The sequence below is a fragment of the Salmo trutta genome, chromosome 27 (assembly GCF_901001165.1).
Source record: "Salmo trutta chromosome 27, fSalTru1.1, whole genome shotgun sequence".
In the NCBI taxonomy this organism is placed as follows: Eukaryota; Metazoa; Chordata; class Actinopteri; order Salmoniformes; family Salmonidae; genus Salmo; species Salmo trutta.
The window spans coordinates 981,837-999,068 of record NC_042983.1 but is presented as its reverse complement, the minus strand read 5'-3'; the positions used below and the strand labels follow the sequence as shown (position 1 = coordinate 999,068).

General features: G+C 42.4%; 1 protein-coding gene across 4 annotated transcripts in view; it reads left to right on the top strand.

The window, feature by feature from the left end:
• The window catches only part of LOC115164099 (protein FAM189A2), a 99,497-nt gene that overhangs the window by 63,199 nt on the left and 19,066 nt on the right, over positions 1 to 17,232 (top strand). For all 4 annotated transcript variants that reach the window (XM_029716225.1, XM_029716224.1, XM_029716223.1 and 1 more), the window contains exon 7: positions 877 to 955. In XM_029716225.1, the coding sequence (XP_029572085.1) occupies positions 877 to 955 (79 nt within the window). The remainder of the gene's footprint in view (positions 1 to 876; positions 956 to 17,232) is intronic.

Below are 17,232 nucleotides of genomic sequence, written 5' to 3'. Positions count from 1 at the left end.
GGGAACTATGGATTATTATAGACAACCCACAACATGTTAGAATATTTCCAGGCCACTATAATTCTCGAAAATTGATTTAGGAGAATGTGTTTTTTATTTCTAAAACTCATTCTCCTAAAATATATATATATATATATATATATATTCTAACACGTTGTAGGTTGTCTATTATAATTCATAGTTAGTATTTGTTATATATCAGAATGCATTTCCCAGAATGCATTTGAAATGTTTCCCAGAATGCATTCCCAAAAATGTTACAACCTTATGCTACATGGTATTGGTAACTATACGTGATGTCAAAATAAACATTTCTATGGTGATGTATCAAGGCACAAGGTGAGACCCAAATGCAGACACAGGAGGCAGAATGGTCAGGCAGGCGGGTACAAAGTCCAGAAACAGGCAAGGGTCAAAACCGGGAGGACTAGAAAAAGGAGAATGCAAAAAGCAGGCAAACGGAAAACCGCTGGTTGACTTGGAAACATACAAGATGAACTGGCACAGAGAGACAAGAAACACAGGAATAAATACACTGGGGAAAATGGTCTTCCCTGTGGCTCAAATAAGCGACACCTGGAGGGGGTGGAGACAATCACAAGGACAGGTGAAACACATCACTACACAGTGATGTGTAGGCATTTGAGTCTGAATGAATTCAATTCTACTTCCTTTAATTCAAATTCTATTAATTCTGCTTCCTGTGGAGTGTGGCCAATTCATATTCAAGAATTGAATTGAAATTAAATGGCTCAATTCAGAATTGACCCCAACCCTGGATAATTACTTTTATTGTTTGCTTCATAACTGTGTGGTTTATTAATGTCTCCCAATCTCCAGTTACAGTATAATATCGAATGACTATGTTATCTTCAGGAGACAGAGATTCAGATTCCCGTGACGGATCTCACAGAAGAGTTGAATAACAGCTCAGAGGCGGGTACTTCAATTAGAGGTAAGACACAAGGATGGATGGATTGATGGACCGGCATACTGTAATAAAGCTTGAGAGAAGAGGTGGGACAAGTACTGGGTTGGGCAGAGTAGTGTAGCGTAGTGCATTAACCGGTATGGTCTGGCGTCACAGGTCTGAACACACCAAAACACAACCACAATGTAAGACATTTTATTAGATATTAAAATTCATAGGACAACTTGTCACGACTTCCGCCGAAGTCGGCTCCTCTCCTTGTTCGGGCGGCGTTCGGCGGTCGACGTCACCGGCTTTCTAGCCATCGCCGCTCCATTTTTCATTTATTCATTTGTTTTGTCTTGTTCCCTGCACACCTGGTTTTCATTCCCCAATCACACTACATGTATTTATTCCTCTGTTCCCCCTCATGTCTTTGTGTGTAATTGTTTCGTGTCATTTTGACGTGCTATTTCTGGTGTGTGTTTATTCCTTGTTTTATATCACGAGGTATGTTTATTTGTTTGTACTTTATTATTGTGACTGTTTGCGCATTTTTGCACTTGGGCATATTGGATGGAGGTTTCGATGAAGTGGCGTCCGTCTGTTGGTTTCTCCTGCCTAAATAAAGTGTGCGCCTGTTCACAACTCTCTGCTCTCCTGCACCTGACTCCGCTCCCAGTAAGCACACCATTGACAACGTGGCCCGTATGGAAAAATTATATTGACAGATATTTTAACCTCTTTGGGATATTTTCACGGCCGGATAAAAAACGTACCCGATTTAATCTGGTTACTACTCCTGCCCAGAAACTAGAATATGCATATAATTAGTAGATTTGGATAGAAAACACTAAAGTTTCTAAAACTGTTTGAATGGTGTCTGTGAGTATAACAGAACTCATATGGCAGGCCAAAACCTGAGAAGATTCTGTATGGGAAGTGCCCTGTCTGACCATTTCTTGTCCTTCTATAGCCTCTCTATCAAAAATACAGCCTCTGTGCTGTAACGTGACATTTTCTAAGGCTTTCATTGGCTCTAGGAAGGCGCCAGAAAGTGGAATGATAGCTCTGCAGTCTTTGGGCGAAAAACAGCAGGGGTTTTGGTGAGTGGTCCTTCTGGGAACAATGACAGTGAGGCGCTCGTGCACGAGACGACTCCATTTTTTCTTTCAGTGTTTGAACGAATACGTCGTCGCCCGGTTGGAATATTATCGCTATTTTGCGAGAAAAATCGCATAACAATTTATTTTAAACAGCGTTTGACATGCTTCGAAGTACGGTAATGTAATATTTAGAATTTTTTTGTCACGAAACGCGCCGGCGCGTCACCCTTCGGATAGTGACTTGAATGCACGAACAAAACGGAGCTATTTGGATATAACTATGGATTATTTGGAACCAAAACAACATTTGTTGTTGAAGTAGAAGTCCTGGGAGTGCATTCTGACGAAGAACAGCAAAGGTAATCTAATTTTTCTTATAGTAAATCTGAGTTTGGTGAGTGCCAAACTTGGTGGGTGTCAAAATAGCTAGCCGTGATGGCCGGACTATGTACTCAGAATATTGCAAAATGTGCTTTCACCGAAAAGCTATTTTAAAATAGGACACCGCGATTGCATAAAGGAGTTCTGTATCTATAATTCTTAAAATAATTGTTATGTTTTTTGTGAACGTTTATCGTGAGTAATTTAGTAAATTCACCGGAAGTTTTTGGTGGGTATGCTAGTTCTGAACAAAACATGCTAATGTAAAAAGCTGGTTTTTGATATAAATATGAACTTGATTGATTGATTGCGTGTATTGTATAACATAATGTCCTAGGAGTGTCATCTGATGAAGATCATCAAAGGTTAGTGCTGCATTTAGCTGTGGTTTTGGTTTTTGTGACATATATGCTAGCTTGAAAAATGGGTGTGTGATTATTTCTGGCTGGGTACTCTCCTGACATAATCTAATGTTTTGCTTTCGCTGTAAAGCCTTTTTGAAATCGGACAATGTGGTTAGATAAAGGAGAGTCTTATCTTTCAAATGGTGTAAAATAGTAATATGTTTGAGAAATTGAAATTATATTTTTTTAAGGTTTTTCGTATTTCGCGCAAGGCGCTACCATTGGATATTGGTGAGGCGCTAGCGGAACGCCTGTCCATAAGCGGTTGTATGTACGTGTATTTAATTATATGTAAATTAAAGATATATAAATATATGTTTAATCCTTATATGAACATATATTTAAATATTAACCAGCAGGTCTCCTATGTAGAGGCAGTGAAAATAGCTGAAGGAGTAAGAAGAGATGAGATGGCCGTGGATGTCGCACAGTCTGCAGCGAGTGCCATGCAAGAGAAGGATCCCGACACATTAACAGTGAATAAAAATATTATGAAAGACCAGCATTGTAATTTAGAATTCCGTAAAGTAAGTGTGGAAGAGATGAAAAAAGTAGTGTTATCCATCAACAATGACAAGCCACCGGGGTTTGACCACTTGTATGGACAATTACTGAGTATAATAGTGGACGATATTGCCACTCCTATTTGCCATATCAACTTAAGCCCAATTTAAGCCCTGGAGGGAAGCAAAAGTAATTCTACTACCTAAGAATAGTAAAGCCCCCTTACTGGCTCAAATAGCCGACCAATCAGCCTGTTACCAACTTTTAGAAAACATTGTGTTTGACCAGATTCAATGCAAATTGACAACAGACTTTCAGCACGCTTGTAGGGAAGGACAATCAACAAGCACAGCACCTACATAAATGACTGATTGGCTGAGAGAAATTGATAATAAGATTGTGGGGGCTGTTTTGTTAGACTTCAGTGTGGCTTTTGACATTAACGATCATTAGTCTGCTGCTGGAAAAATGTATGTGTTATGGCTTTACACCCCCTGCTATATTGTGAATAGAGAATTACCTGTCTTAACAGAACACAGAGGGTGTTCTTTAATGGAAGCGCCTCCAACATAATCCAGGTAGAATCATGAATTCCTCAGGGCAGCTGTCTAGGCCACTTACTTAAAATAAAAAAAAACTTTACTAACGAGTAAGGCCAGTGTGTCTATGTATGCAGATGACTCCACACTATACACGTCAGCTACTACAGCGACTGAAATGACTGCAACACTTAACAAAGAGCTGAAGTTAGTTTCAGAATGGGTGGCAAGGAATAAGCTGGTACTAAATATTTCAAAAACTAAAAGCATTCACTAAACCCTAAACCTCAACAAAATCTTGTAATAAATAATGTGGAAATTGAGCAAGTTGAGGTGACTAAACTGTTTGGAGTAACCCTGGAATGTAAACTGTCATGGTCAAAAGATATTGATACAACAGTAGCTAGATGGGGAAAAGTATGTTAATAAGAATACAGTGTCCTCCGCTAATAATGGCACCCTTAGGAAATATGAGCAAAACAGGCTGTGAAAAAAGTCTTTATTGTCCATGTGTCTAAGCCAAACCCACTTCTGGTGTTTGTTTCCAAAAAGCTCTATTTTGGTCTCATCTGACCATAGAACCCGGTCCCATGGAAAGTTCCAGTAATGTTTGGCAAACTATAGGCGCTTGAGCTTGTTGTTTGATCAAATCAAATAAAAGTTTATTTGTCACGTGCGCTGAATACAACAGGTGTAGACCTTACAGTGAAATGCTTACTTACAGGCTCTAACCAATAGTGCAAAAAAGGTATTTGGTGAACAATAGGTAGGTAAAGAAATAAAACAACAGTAAAAAGACAGGCTAAATACAGTAGTGAACTATAGAAGTAGCGAGGCTACATACAGACACCGGTTAGTTAATTTTCTTGGGCCACTATAACTATAACTATTTTGCCAATTGGATTGGTCCCCTCTACCACACGGAACCCCACTAATCTACCGACGGAAACGCACGAGGTGGCTAAAAACAGACCATCTTCTGCCAGCTTGCTACCCATGGCCCGGCTAGCTGTCTGAATCGCCGTGACCCCAACCAACCTCACTACTCATTGGACCCTTATGATCACTCGGCTAAGCATGCTTCTCCTTAATGTCAATATGCCTTGTCCATTGCTGTTCTGGTTAGTGTTTATTGGCTTATTTCACTGTAGAGCCTCTAGCCCTGCTGATTATACCTTATCCAACCTTTCAGTTCCACCACCCACACATGCGATGACATCACCTGGTTTCAATTATGTTTCTAGAGACAATATCTTTCTCATCATCACTCAATGCTTAGGTTTACCTCCACTGTATTCACATCCTACCATACCTTTGTCTGTACATTATACCTTGAAGCTATTTTATCGCCCTCAGAAACCTGCTCCTTTTACTCTCTGTTCCGGATGTCCTAGATGACCAATTCTCATAGTTTTTAGCCGTACCCTTATCCTACTCCTCCTCTGTTCCTCTGGCGATGTAGAGGTGAATCCAGGCCCTGCAGTGCCTAGCTCCACTCCTATTCCCCAGGCGCTCTCTTTTGATGACTTCTGTAACCGTAATAGCCTTGGTTGCATGCATGTTAACATTAGAAGCCTCCTCCCTAAGTTTGTTTTATTCACTGCTTTAGCACACTCTGCCAACCCGGATGTCCTAGCCGTGTCTGAATCCTGGCTTAGGAAGACCACCAAAAACTCTGAAATCTCTATCCCTAACTACAAAATTTTCAGACAAGATAGAACAGCCAAAGGGGGCAGTGTTGCAATCTACTGCAGAGATAGCCTGCAGAGTTCTGTCCTACTATCCAGGTCTGTACCCAAACATTTTGAACTTCTACTTTTAAAAATCCACCTCTCTAAAAACAAGTCTCTCACCGTTGCCGCCTGCTATAGACCACCCTCTACTCCCAGCTGTGCTCTGGACACCATATGTGAACTGATTACCCCCCATCTATCTTCAGAGCTCGTGCTGCTAGGTTACCTAAATTGGGACATGTTTAACACCCCAGCCATCCTACAATCTAACCTTGATGCCCTCAATCTCACACAAATTATCAATGAACCTACCAGGTACCACCCCAAAGCCGTAAACACGGGCACCCTCATAGATATCATCCTAACCAACTCTAAAGACACCTATGCTGTTTTCAACCAAGATCTCAGCGATCACTGCCTCATTGTCTGCATCCGTAATGGGTCAGTGGTCAAATGACCTCCACTCATCACTGTCAAACGCTCCCTGAAACACTTCAGCGAGCAGGCCTTTCTAATCGACCTGGCCCGGGTATCCTGGAAGGATATTGACCTCATCCCATCAGTAGAGGATGCCTGGTTATTTTTTTTAAATACCTTCCTCACCATCTTAAATAAGCATGCCCCATTCAAGACATTTAGAACCAGGAACAGATATAGTCCTTGCTTCTCTCCAGATCTGACTGCCCTTAACTAACACAAAAACATCCTGTGGCGTTCTGCATTAGCATCGAACAGCCCCCGTGATATGCAGCTTTTCAGTGAAGTTGGAAACCAATATACACAGGCAGTTAGAAAAGCCAAGGCTAGCTTTTTCAAGCAGAAATTTGCTTCCTGCAACACAAACTCAAAAAAGTTCTGGGACACTGTAAAGTCCATGGAGAATAAGAGCACCTCCTCCCAGCTGCCCACTGCACTGAGGATAGGAAACTCTGTCACCACCAATAAATCCACTATAAATGAGAATTTCAATAAGCATTTTTCTACGTCTGGCCATGCTTTCCACCTGGCTACCCCTACCCTGGTCAACAGCATTGCACCCCCCACAGCAACTCGCCCAAGCCTCCCCCATTTCTCCTTCTCCCAAAACCAGTCAGCTGATGTCCTGAAAGAGCTGCAAAATCTGGACCCCTACAAATCAGCCGGGCTAGACAATCTGGACCCTTTCTTTCTAAAATTATCTGCCGAAATTGTGGCAACCTACTAGCCTCTTCAACCACTCTTTAGTGTCGTCTGAGATTCCCAAAGATTGGAAAGCAGCTGCGGTCATCCCCCTCTTCATAGGGGGGGACACTCTTGACCCAAACTGCTACTGACCTATATCTATCCTACCCTGCCTTTCTAAGGTCTTCGAAAGCCAAGTCAACAAATAGATTACCGACCATTTCGAATCCCACCATACCTTCTCCGCTATGCAATCTGGTTTCAGAGCTGGTCATGGGTGCACCTCGGCCACGCTCAAGGTCCTAAACGATATCTTAACCGCCATCGATAAAAGACAATACTGTGCAGCCGTATTCATTGACCTGGCCAAGGCTTTCAACTCTGTCAATCACCACATCCTCATCGGCAGACTCAATAGTCTTGGTTTCTCAAATGATTGCCTCGCCTGGTTCACCAACTACTTCTCTGATAGAGTTCAGTGTGTCAAATTGGAGGGCCTGTTGTCCGGACCTCTGGCAGTCTCTATGGGGGTGCCACAGGGTTCAATTCTTGGGCCGACTCTCTTCTCTGTATACATCAATGATGTCACTCTTGCTGCTGGTGAGTCTCTGATCCACTTCTACACAGACGACACCATTCTGTATACTTCTGGCCCTTCTTTGGACACTGTGTTAACAACCCTCCAGACGAGCTTCAATGACATACAACTCTCCTTCCGTGGCCTCCAACTGCTCTTAAATGCAAGTAAAACTAAATGCATGCTCTTCAACCAATTGCTGCCTGCACCTGCCCGCCCGTCCAGCATCACTACTCTGGACGGTTCTGACTTAGAATATGTGGACAACTACAAATACCTTGGTGTCTGGTTAGACTGTAAACTCTTCCAGACTCACATCAAACATCTCAAATCCAAAGTTAAACCTAGAATTGGCTTACTATTTCGCAACAAAGCATCCTTCACTCATGCTGCCACACATACCCTCGTAAAACTGACCATTCTGCCGATCCTCGACTTTGGCGATGTCATTTACAAAATAGCCTCCAATACCTTACTCAATAAATTGGATGTAGTCTATCACAGTGCCATCCGTTTTGTCATCAAAGCCCCATATACTACCCACCACTGCTCTCGTTGGCTGGCCCTCGCTTCATACTCGTCACCAAACCCATTGGCTCCAGGTCATCTACAAGACCCTGCTAGGTAAAGTCCCCCCTTATCTCAGCTCGCTGATCACCATAGTAGCACCCACCTGTAGCACGCGCTCCAGCAGGTATATCTCACTGGTCACCCCCAAAGCCAATTCCTCCTTCGGCCGCCTCTCCTTCCAGTTCTCTGCTGCCAATGACTGGAACAAACTACAAAAATCTCTGAAACTGGAAACACTTATCTCCCTCACTAGCTTTAAGCACCAGCTGTCAGAGCAGCTCACAGATTACTGCACCTGTACAAAGCCCATCTATAATTTAGCCCAAACAACGACCTCTTCCCCTACTGTATTTATTTTTTATTTTACTTTGCACCCCATTATTTTTATTTCTACTTTGCACTTTCTTCCACTGCAAATCTACCATTCCAGTGTTTCACTTGCTATATTGTATGTACTTCGCCACCATGGCCTTTTTTTGCCTTTACCTCACTTTTCTCACCTCAATTGCTCACATTGTATATTGACGTATTTTTCTACTGTATTATTGACTGTATGTTTGTTTTACTCCATGTGTAACTCTGTTGTTGTATTTGTCAAACTGCTTTGCTTTATCTTGGCCAGGTCGCAATTTTAAACAAGAACTTGTTCTCAACTTGCCTACCTGGTTAAATAAAGGTGAAAAAAAAGTCAGGCTGATTGAGGTAGTATGTACATGTAGATATGGTTAAAGTGACTATGCATATATGATGAACAGAGAGTAGCAGTAGCGTAAAAGAGGGGTTGGCAGGTGGTGGGTGGGACACAATGCAGATAGCCCGGTTAGCCAATGTGCGGGGGCACTGGTTGGTCAGCCCAATTGAGGTAGTATGTACATGAATGTATAGTTAAAGGGACTATGCATACATGATTAACAGAGAGTAGCAGCAGAGTAAAAATAGGGGTTGGGGGGGGGGCACACAAGGCAAATAGTCCGGGTAGCCATTTGATTACCTGTTCAGGAGTCTTATGGCTTGGGGGTAAAAACTGTTGAGAAGCCTTTTTGTCCTAGACTTGGCACTCCGGTGCCGCTTGCCATGTGGTAGTAGAGAGAACAGTCTATGACTGGGGTGGCTGGGGTCTTTGACAATTTTTTGGGCCTTCCTCTGACACCGCCTAGTGTAGAGGTCCTGGATGGCAGGCAGCTTAGCCCCAGTGATGTACTGGGCCGTACGCACTACCCTCTGTAGTGCCTTGCGGTCAGAGGCCGAGCAGTTGCCGTACCAGGCAGTGATGCAACCAGTCAGGATGCTCTCGATGTTGCAGCTGAAGAACCTTTTGAGGATTTCAGGACTCATGCCAAATCTTTTTAGTTTCCTGAGGGGGAATAGGCTTTGTCGTGCCCTCTTCACGACTGTCTTGGTGTGTTTGGACCATTCTAGTTTTGTTGTTGATGTGGACACAAGGAACTTGAAGCTCTCATCCTGCTCCACTACAGCCCCGTCGATGAGAATGGGGGCATGCTCGGTCCTCCTTTTCCTGTAGTCCATTTTACATTTTACATTTTAGTCATTTAGCAGTCGCTCTGGAGAAGACAGTAGTGAATGCATACATTTCATTTCATGCATTTTTTTTCCGTCCACAATAAAACATTTTAGTCCACAATAATCTCCTTAGTCTTGGTGACGTTGAGGGATAGGTTGTTATTCTGTCGCCACCCGGCCAGGTCTCTGACTTCCTCCCTATAGGCTGTCTCATCGTTGTCGGTGATCAGGCCTACCACTGTTGTGTCATCTGCAAACTTAATGATAGTGTTGGAGTCATGCCTGGCCATGCATTCGTGGGTGAACAGGGATCACAGGAGGGGACTGAGCACGCACCCCTGGGGAGCTCCAGTGTTGAGGGTCAGCGTGGCAGATGTGTTGCTACCTAACCTCACCACCTGGGGGCGGCCCGTCAGGAAGTCCAGGATCCAGTTGCAGAGGGAGGTGTTTAGTACCAGGATCCTTAGCTTAGTGATGAGCTTTGAGGGTACTATGGTGTTGAACGCTGAGCTGTAGTCAATGAATAGCATTCTCACATGAGTGTTCCTTTTGTCCAGGTGTGGAGTGCAATAGAGATTGCATCATCTATGGATCTGTTTGGGCAGTATGCAAATTGGAGTGGGTCTAGGGTTTCTGGGATAATGGTGTTGATGTGAGCCATTACCAACCTTTCAAAGCACTTCATGGCTACGGACGTGAGTGTTTCGGGTCTGTAGTCATTTAGGCAGGTTGCCTTTGTGTTCTTTGGCACAAGGACTATGGTGGGGTGCTTGAAACATGTTGGTGTTACAGATTCAATCAGGGACATGTTGAAAATGTCAGGGAAGACACCTGCCAGTTGGTCAGAACATCCCCGGAGCATACCTCCTGGTAATCCGTCTGGCCCCGCAGCCTTGTGTATGTTGACCTGTTCACTGGGCAGCTCTCGGCTGTGCTTCCCTTTCTAGTCTGTCATAGTTTTCAAGCCCTGCCACATAAGACGAGCGTCGGAGCCGGTGTATAGTATGATTCAATCTTAGTGACTGATGTGGTGTACTTCTCAATGCCATCGGAAGAATCCCGGAACATGTTCCAGTCTGTGATAGCAAAACAGTCATGTAGTTTAGCATCTGCTTCATCTGACCACTTTTTTATAGACCGAGTCACTGGTGCTTCCTGCTTTAATTTTTGCTTGTAAGCAGGAATCAGGAGGATAGAGTTGTGGTCTGATTTACCAAATGGAGGGCGAGGGAGAGCTTTGTACGCGTCTCTGTGTGTGGAGTACAGGTGATTTAGAATTGTTTTTCCCTCTGGTTGCACATTTAACATGTTGATGGAAATTTGGTAGAACTGATTAAAGTTTCCCTGCATGAAAGTATCCGGCCACTAGGAGCGCCGCCTCTTGGTGAGTGATTTCCTGTTTGCTTATTTCCTTATACAGCTGATGACAGCAAAGGCTTTTTTATTTCAACCCTCCCAAACAACTTGTGGTAAAACTTCTTAATTATTGCCCTGTTAGTGGAAAGGGGCATTTTCAACCGTAGATCTATTTTCTTATAGCCATTTCCTGATTTGTGCAACTCAACAACCTTTTGTTGCACATCATACTGTATTCTCAGGTCTTTCCCATAGTAATGGATGACTATGGGAAGTTGGCCTGTGTGTCATCTCATATTTATACCCCAGTGAAACAGGAAGTGGTCTTAATCACTCAGATGAACTTTAAAACGTAAAATATGAATGGGAATATACTTCAGCTAGATTGCCATTAATTGGGTACACATTTCATTTTTTATTTTTTTTCACATACATTTTACTTCAATTAAAGGTTTGATTTTTGTGAATATTTTGAATGAAAGACCAAGAGGATAAACAGAAAATACATTTTTTTCACAACCTGTTTTGCTCATATTTACCAAGGGTGCCAATATTAGTGGAAGGCACTGTATGCATGTCAATCTCTCCTGGCTCAAAGTGGAGGAGAGATTGACTTCATCACTACTTGTATTTGTGAGAGGTATTGACCTGTTGAATGCACCGAGCTGTCTGTTTGAACCACTGGCACAAAGTTCGGGCACCCATGCATACCCCACAAGACATGCCACCAGAGGTCTCTTCACAGTCCCCAAGTCCAGAACAGACTATTGGAGATGCACAGTACTACATAAAGCCATGATGACAAATTGTGATTCGCAGCTTGTTCAAGTGTCTTTGAAATAGTAAATATAAATTAGGTGTTTATGTTTCATAAATGGCAGGTAGGATATACCGCAATAGCTGCAGAATTTAGTTTAAACTCCAACTTAATGATCCATATTTTGCATGCAAAACACCACTTACCAGAGGTCAATAGACTCAACGTTATCATCGGGGTAGAGAAGGGCGTGAGTGTATTTTACACATTTTACAAATATATGAACATATATTTTATTTATATATTTGATTAATACACTGCTCAAAAAAATGAAGGGAACACTTAAACAACACAATGTAACTCCAAGTCAATCACACTTCTGTGAAATCAAACTGTCCACTTAGGAAGCAACACTGATTGACAATAAATTTCACATGCTGTTGTGCAAATGGAATAGACAACAGGTGGAAATTATAGGCAATTAGCAAGACACCCCCAATAAAGGAGTGGTTCTGCAGGTGGTGACCACAGACCACTTCTCAGTTCCTATGCTTCCTGGCTGATGTTTTGGTCACTTTTGAATGCTGGCTGTGCTTTCACTCTAGTGGTAGCATGAGACGGAGTCTACAACCCACACAAGTGGCTCAGGTAGTGCAGCTCATCCAGGATGGCACATCAATGCGAGCTGTGGCAAGAAGGTTTGCTGTGTCTGTCAGCGTAGTGTCCAGAGCATGGAGGTGCTACCAGGAGACAGACCAGTACATCAGGAGATGTGGAGGAGGCCATAGGAGGGCAGCAGGACCGCTACCTCCGCCTTTGTGCAAGGAGGAGCAGGAGGAGCACTGCTAGAGCCCTGCAAAATGACCTCCAGCAGGCCACAAATGTGCATGTGTCTGCTCAAACGGTCAGAAACAGACTCCATGAGGGTGGTATGAGGGCCCGACGTCCACAGGTGGGGGTTGTGCTTACAGCCCAACACCGTGCAGGACGTTTGGCATTTGCCAGAGAACACCAAGATTGGCAAATTCGCCACTGGCGCCCTGTGCTCTTCACAGATGAAAGCAAGTTCACACTGAGCACATGTGCCAGACGTGACAGAGTCTGGAGACGCCGTGGAGAACGTTCTGCTGCCTGCAACATCCTCCAGCATGACCGGTTTGGCGGTGGGTCAGTCATGGTGTGGGGTGGCATTTCTTTGGGGGGCCGCACAGCCCTCCATGTGCTCGCCAGAGGTAGCCTGACTGCCATTAGGTACCGAGATGAGATCCTCAGACCCCTTGTGAGACCATATGCTGGTGCGGTTGGCCCTGGGTTCCTCCTAATGCAAGACAATGCTAGACCTCATGTGGCTGGAGTGTGTCAGCAGTTCCTGCAAGAGGAAGGCATTGATGCTATGGACTGGCCCGCCCGTTCCCCAGACCTGAATCCAGTTGAGCACATCTGGGACATCATGTCTCGCTCCATCCACCAACGCCACGTTGCACCACAGACTGTCCAGGAGTTGGCGGATGCTTTAGTCCAGGTCTGGGAGGAGATCCCTCCGGAGACCATCCGCCACCTCATCAGGAGCATGCCCAGGCGTTGTAGGGAGGTCATACAGGCACGTGGAGGCCACACACACTACTGAGCCTCATTTTGACTTGTTTCAAGGACATTACATCAAAGTTGGATCAGCCTGTAGTGTTATTTTCCACTTTAATTTTGACTCCAAATCCAGACCTCCATGGGTTGATAAATTGGATTTCCATGGATTATTTTTATGTGATTTTGTTGTCAGCACATTCAACTATGTAAAGAAAAAGTATTTAATAAGATTATTTCATTCATTCAGATCTAGGATGTGGTATTTTAGTGTTCCCTTTATTTTTTGAGCAGTGTATATTTTCCCAGTATTTAACTATATTTCTATGTTTTTTAAATATATTCCAATAAATTCTTTTTCCATATGGGGGATAAGATAATGAATGCCCTACTAAGTTTAAGCAGGCGATGTCACTCAAATGGAGCACTAGTAGGTAGGATAAAACTCTGTGGGATGTGACAATGCACACAAAGGTCATTACAGTACATTTGGACAGACCCCTTGACTTTTTCCACATTTTGTTACATTACAGCCTTATTCTAAAATTGATTGAATACAACATTTTCCTCATCAATCTACATACAATACCCCATAATGGCAAAGCAAAAACAGGTTTTTAGAAATTTTTGCAAATGTATTTTACATAAAAAACATACACTACAGTTCAAAGGTTTGGGATCACTTAGAAATGTCCTTGTTTTTGAAAGAAAAACACATTTTTAGTCCATTAAAATAACATCAAATTGATCAGAAATACAGTGTTGTAAATGACTGGAAACTGAAGATTTTTTAATGGGATATCTACATAGGCATACAGAGTAGAGGTCGACCGATAATGATTTTTCAACGCCGATACCGTTTCTTGGAGGACCAAAAAAAGCTCATACCGATTAATCGGCCAATTTTTATATATATATTTGTAATATTGACAATTACAACAATACTGAATGAACACTTATTTTAACTTAATATAATACATCAATAAAATTAATTAAGTCTCAAATAAATTATCAAACATGTTCAATTTGGTTTAAATAATTCAAAAACAAAGTGTTGGAGAAGAAAGTAAAAGTGCAATATGTGCCATGTAAAAAAGCTAACGTTTAAGTTCCTTGCTCAGGACATATGAAAGCTGGTGGTTCCTTTTAACATGAGTCTTCAATATTCCCAGGTAAGAAGTTTTATGTTGTAGTTATAGGAATTATAGGACTTTTTCTCTCTATACCATTTGTATTTCATATACCTTTGACTATTGGATGTTCTTATAGGCACTATAGTATTGCCTCTCCTCGCCCCTACCTGGGCTCGAACCAGAGACACATCGACAACAGCCACTCTCGAAGCATCGTTACCCATTGCTCCACAAAAGCCACGGCCCTTGCAGGGCAAGGGGAACAACTACTTCAAGGTCTCAGAGCGAGTGACGTCATCAATTGAAACGCTATTAGCGCACACCCCGCTAACTAGCTAGCCATTTCACATCGGTTACACCAGCCTAATCTCGGGAGTTGATAGGCTTGAAGTCATAAACAGCTCAATGCTTGAAGCACAGCGAAGAGCTGCTGGCAAATGCACGAAAGTGCTGTTTGAATGAATGCTTACGAGCCTGCTACTGCCTACCACCGCTCAGTCAGACTGCTCTATCAAATATCAAATCATAGACTTAATTATAACATAATAACACACAGAAATACGAGCCTTAGGTCATTAATATGGTCATTTCGAAAACAAAAGTTTATTCTTTCAGTGAAATACGAAACCATTACGTATTTTATCTAATACGGTGGCATCCCTAAGTCTAAATATTGCTGTTACATTGCACAACCTTTAATGTTATGTCATAATTATGTACAATTCTGGCAAATTAATTACAGTCTTTGTTAGGAAGAAATGGTCTTCACACAGTTTGCAACGAGCCAGGCGGCCCAAACTGCTGCATATACCCTGACTCTGCTTCCATGGAACGGAAGAGAAGTGACACAATTTCACTAGTTAAAAGAAATTCATGTTAGCAGGCAATATTAACTAAATATGCAAGTTTAAAAATATATACTTGTGTATTGATTTTAAAGAAAGGCATTGATGTTTATGGTTAGGTACACATTGGTGCAACGACAGTTCTTTTTTCGCAAATGTGCTTGTTAAATCATCATCCGTTTGGTGAAGTAGGCTGTGATTCGATGAGAAATTAACAGGCACCGCATCGATTATATGCAATGCAGGACAAGCTAGATAAACTAGTAATATCATCAACCATGTGTAGTTAACTAGTGATTATGTTAAGATAGATTTTTTATATAAGATAAGTTTAATGCTAGCTAGCAACTTACCTTGGCTTCTTGCTGCACTCGCGTAACAGGTAGTCAGCCTGCCACGCAGTCTCCTCGTGGAGTGCAATGTAATCGGCCACAATCAGTGTCCAAAAATATCAGCATTTTTGGACACTGATTGTGGCCGATTACATTGCACTCCACTGATTATTATGAAAACTTGAAATACAAAATGTATTAATCGGTCGACCTCTAGTACAGAGGCCCATTATCAGCAACCATCACTACTGTGTTCCAATGGCACGATGTGTTAGCTAATCCAAGTTTATAATTTTAAAAGGCTAATTGATCATTAGAAAACCCTTTTGCAATTATGTTAGCACAGCTGAAAGCTGTTGTTGTGATTAAAGAAGCAATAAAACTTGCCTTCTTTAGACTAGTTGAGTATCTGGAGCATCAGCATTTGTGGGTTCGATTACAGGCTCAAAATGGCCAGAAACAAAGACCTTTCTTCTGAAACTCATCAGTCTATTCTTGTTCTGAGAAATGAAGGCTATTCCATGCGAGAAATTGCCAAGAAACTGAAGATCTCGTACAACGCTGTGTACTACTCCCTTCACAGAACAGCGCAAACTGGCTCTAACCAGAATAGAAAGAGGAGTGGGAGGCCCCGGTACACAACTGAGCACGAGGACAAGTACATTAGAGTGTCTAGTTTGAGAAACAAGATGCCTCACAAGTCCTCAACTGGCAGCTTCATTAAATAGTACCTGCAAAACACCAGTCTCAACGTCAACAGTGAAGAGGCGACTCCGGGATGCTGGCCTTCTAGGCAGAGTTGCAAAGAAAAAGCCATATCTAAGATTGGCCAATAAAAAGAAAACATTAAGATGGGCAAAAGAACACAGACACTGGACAGAGTAACTCTGCCGAGAAGGCCAGCATCCCGGAGTCGGCTCTTCACTGTTGACAGCCACGACGGGACTTAAACCCGGGCTCTGCGAGTGTCAAGCCAACACGTTAACCATTTCGCCAAGAGGTCAGAACAGCTTGGCAGTCATGTCAGAAGTGGGATGGCACTCTTGAGGCCATTGGAGAGGATTGTACACGTGAGGGACTTGGTATAGAGAAAAGGGGTAGGTAACACCTAGCGAGCTCATCAAGAGGTCCGGAACTCTTGGCATAATGGTTTAGGTGTTGGCTTGACAGTTGCTGGACCCGGGTTCGACCCCCCACCGAACACTCACACACAACCAGACATTGATTGATTTATTGATTGGAGACAGCTTGTCAAAGAACATTTCCTTGGAATTGTTTTACCTGCATAAATATGGTTTCAATTTCACGCCATATGTATTGAATTCAAAATAAAATAAATAATGAACATGAAAAATAAAGTTGAGAATGTAAACATTATATTTTCGAGGACAGGTGAAGTAATGGTTGTTGAAATCAAAAAACAAACAATTAAAAGAAAAATGTATAGAATTGTAAACAAAAATAAGACATCAAATGCAAAACCCAAAAACTTGTAACCAAATAATTTTAAAGCGAGAGCAAAACTATGACAAATGATGAAAAAAAAAATATTTGAAAAAGAATGCAAAGATATTTTCGGTTAAACTTTCCCAACAACCAATCCTACTGAATACATTTTGCCTACACTCTTGCCTTTTGGTTATGCTACTCATATCTTTGCTTTCGATGTCTGTTTCTTTGCTTTCACTGCCAGTCTTTTCGATTACAAGTTTTGCCGTTATTTTTCCGTGAAGAGCAGGGTTTAGAGGGAGACAATGAGTCTCCATTGGTCCTCTATTTTTGGAGTGACTGTTCGTTTTAACCCAATTAATGAACATGATTA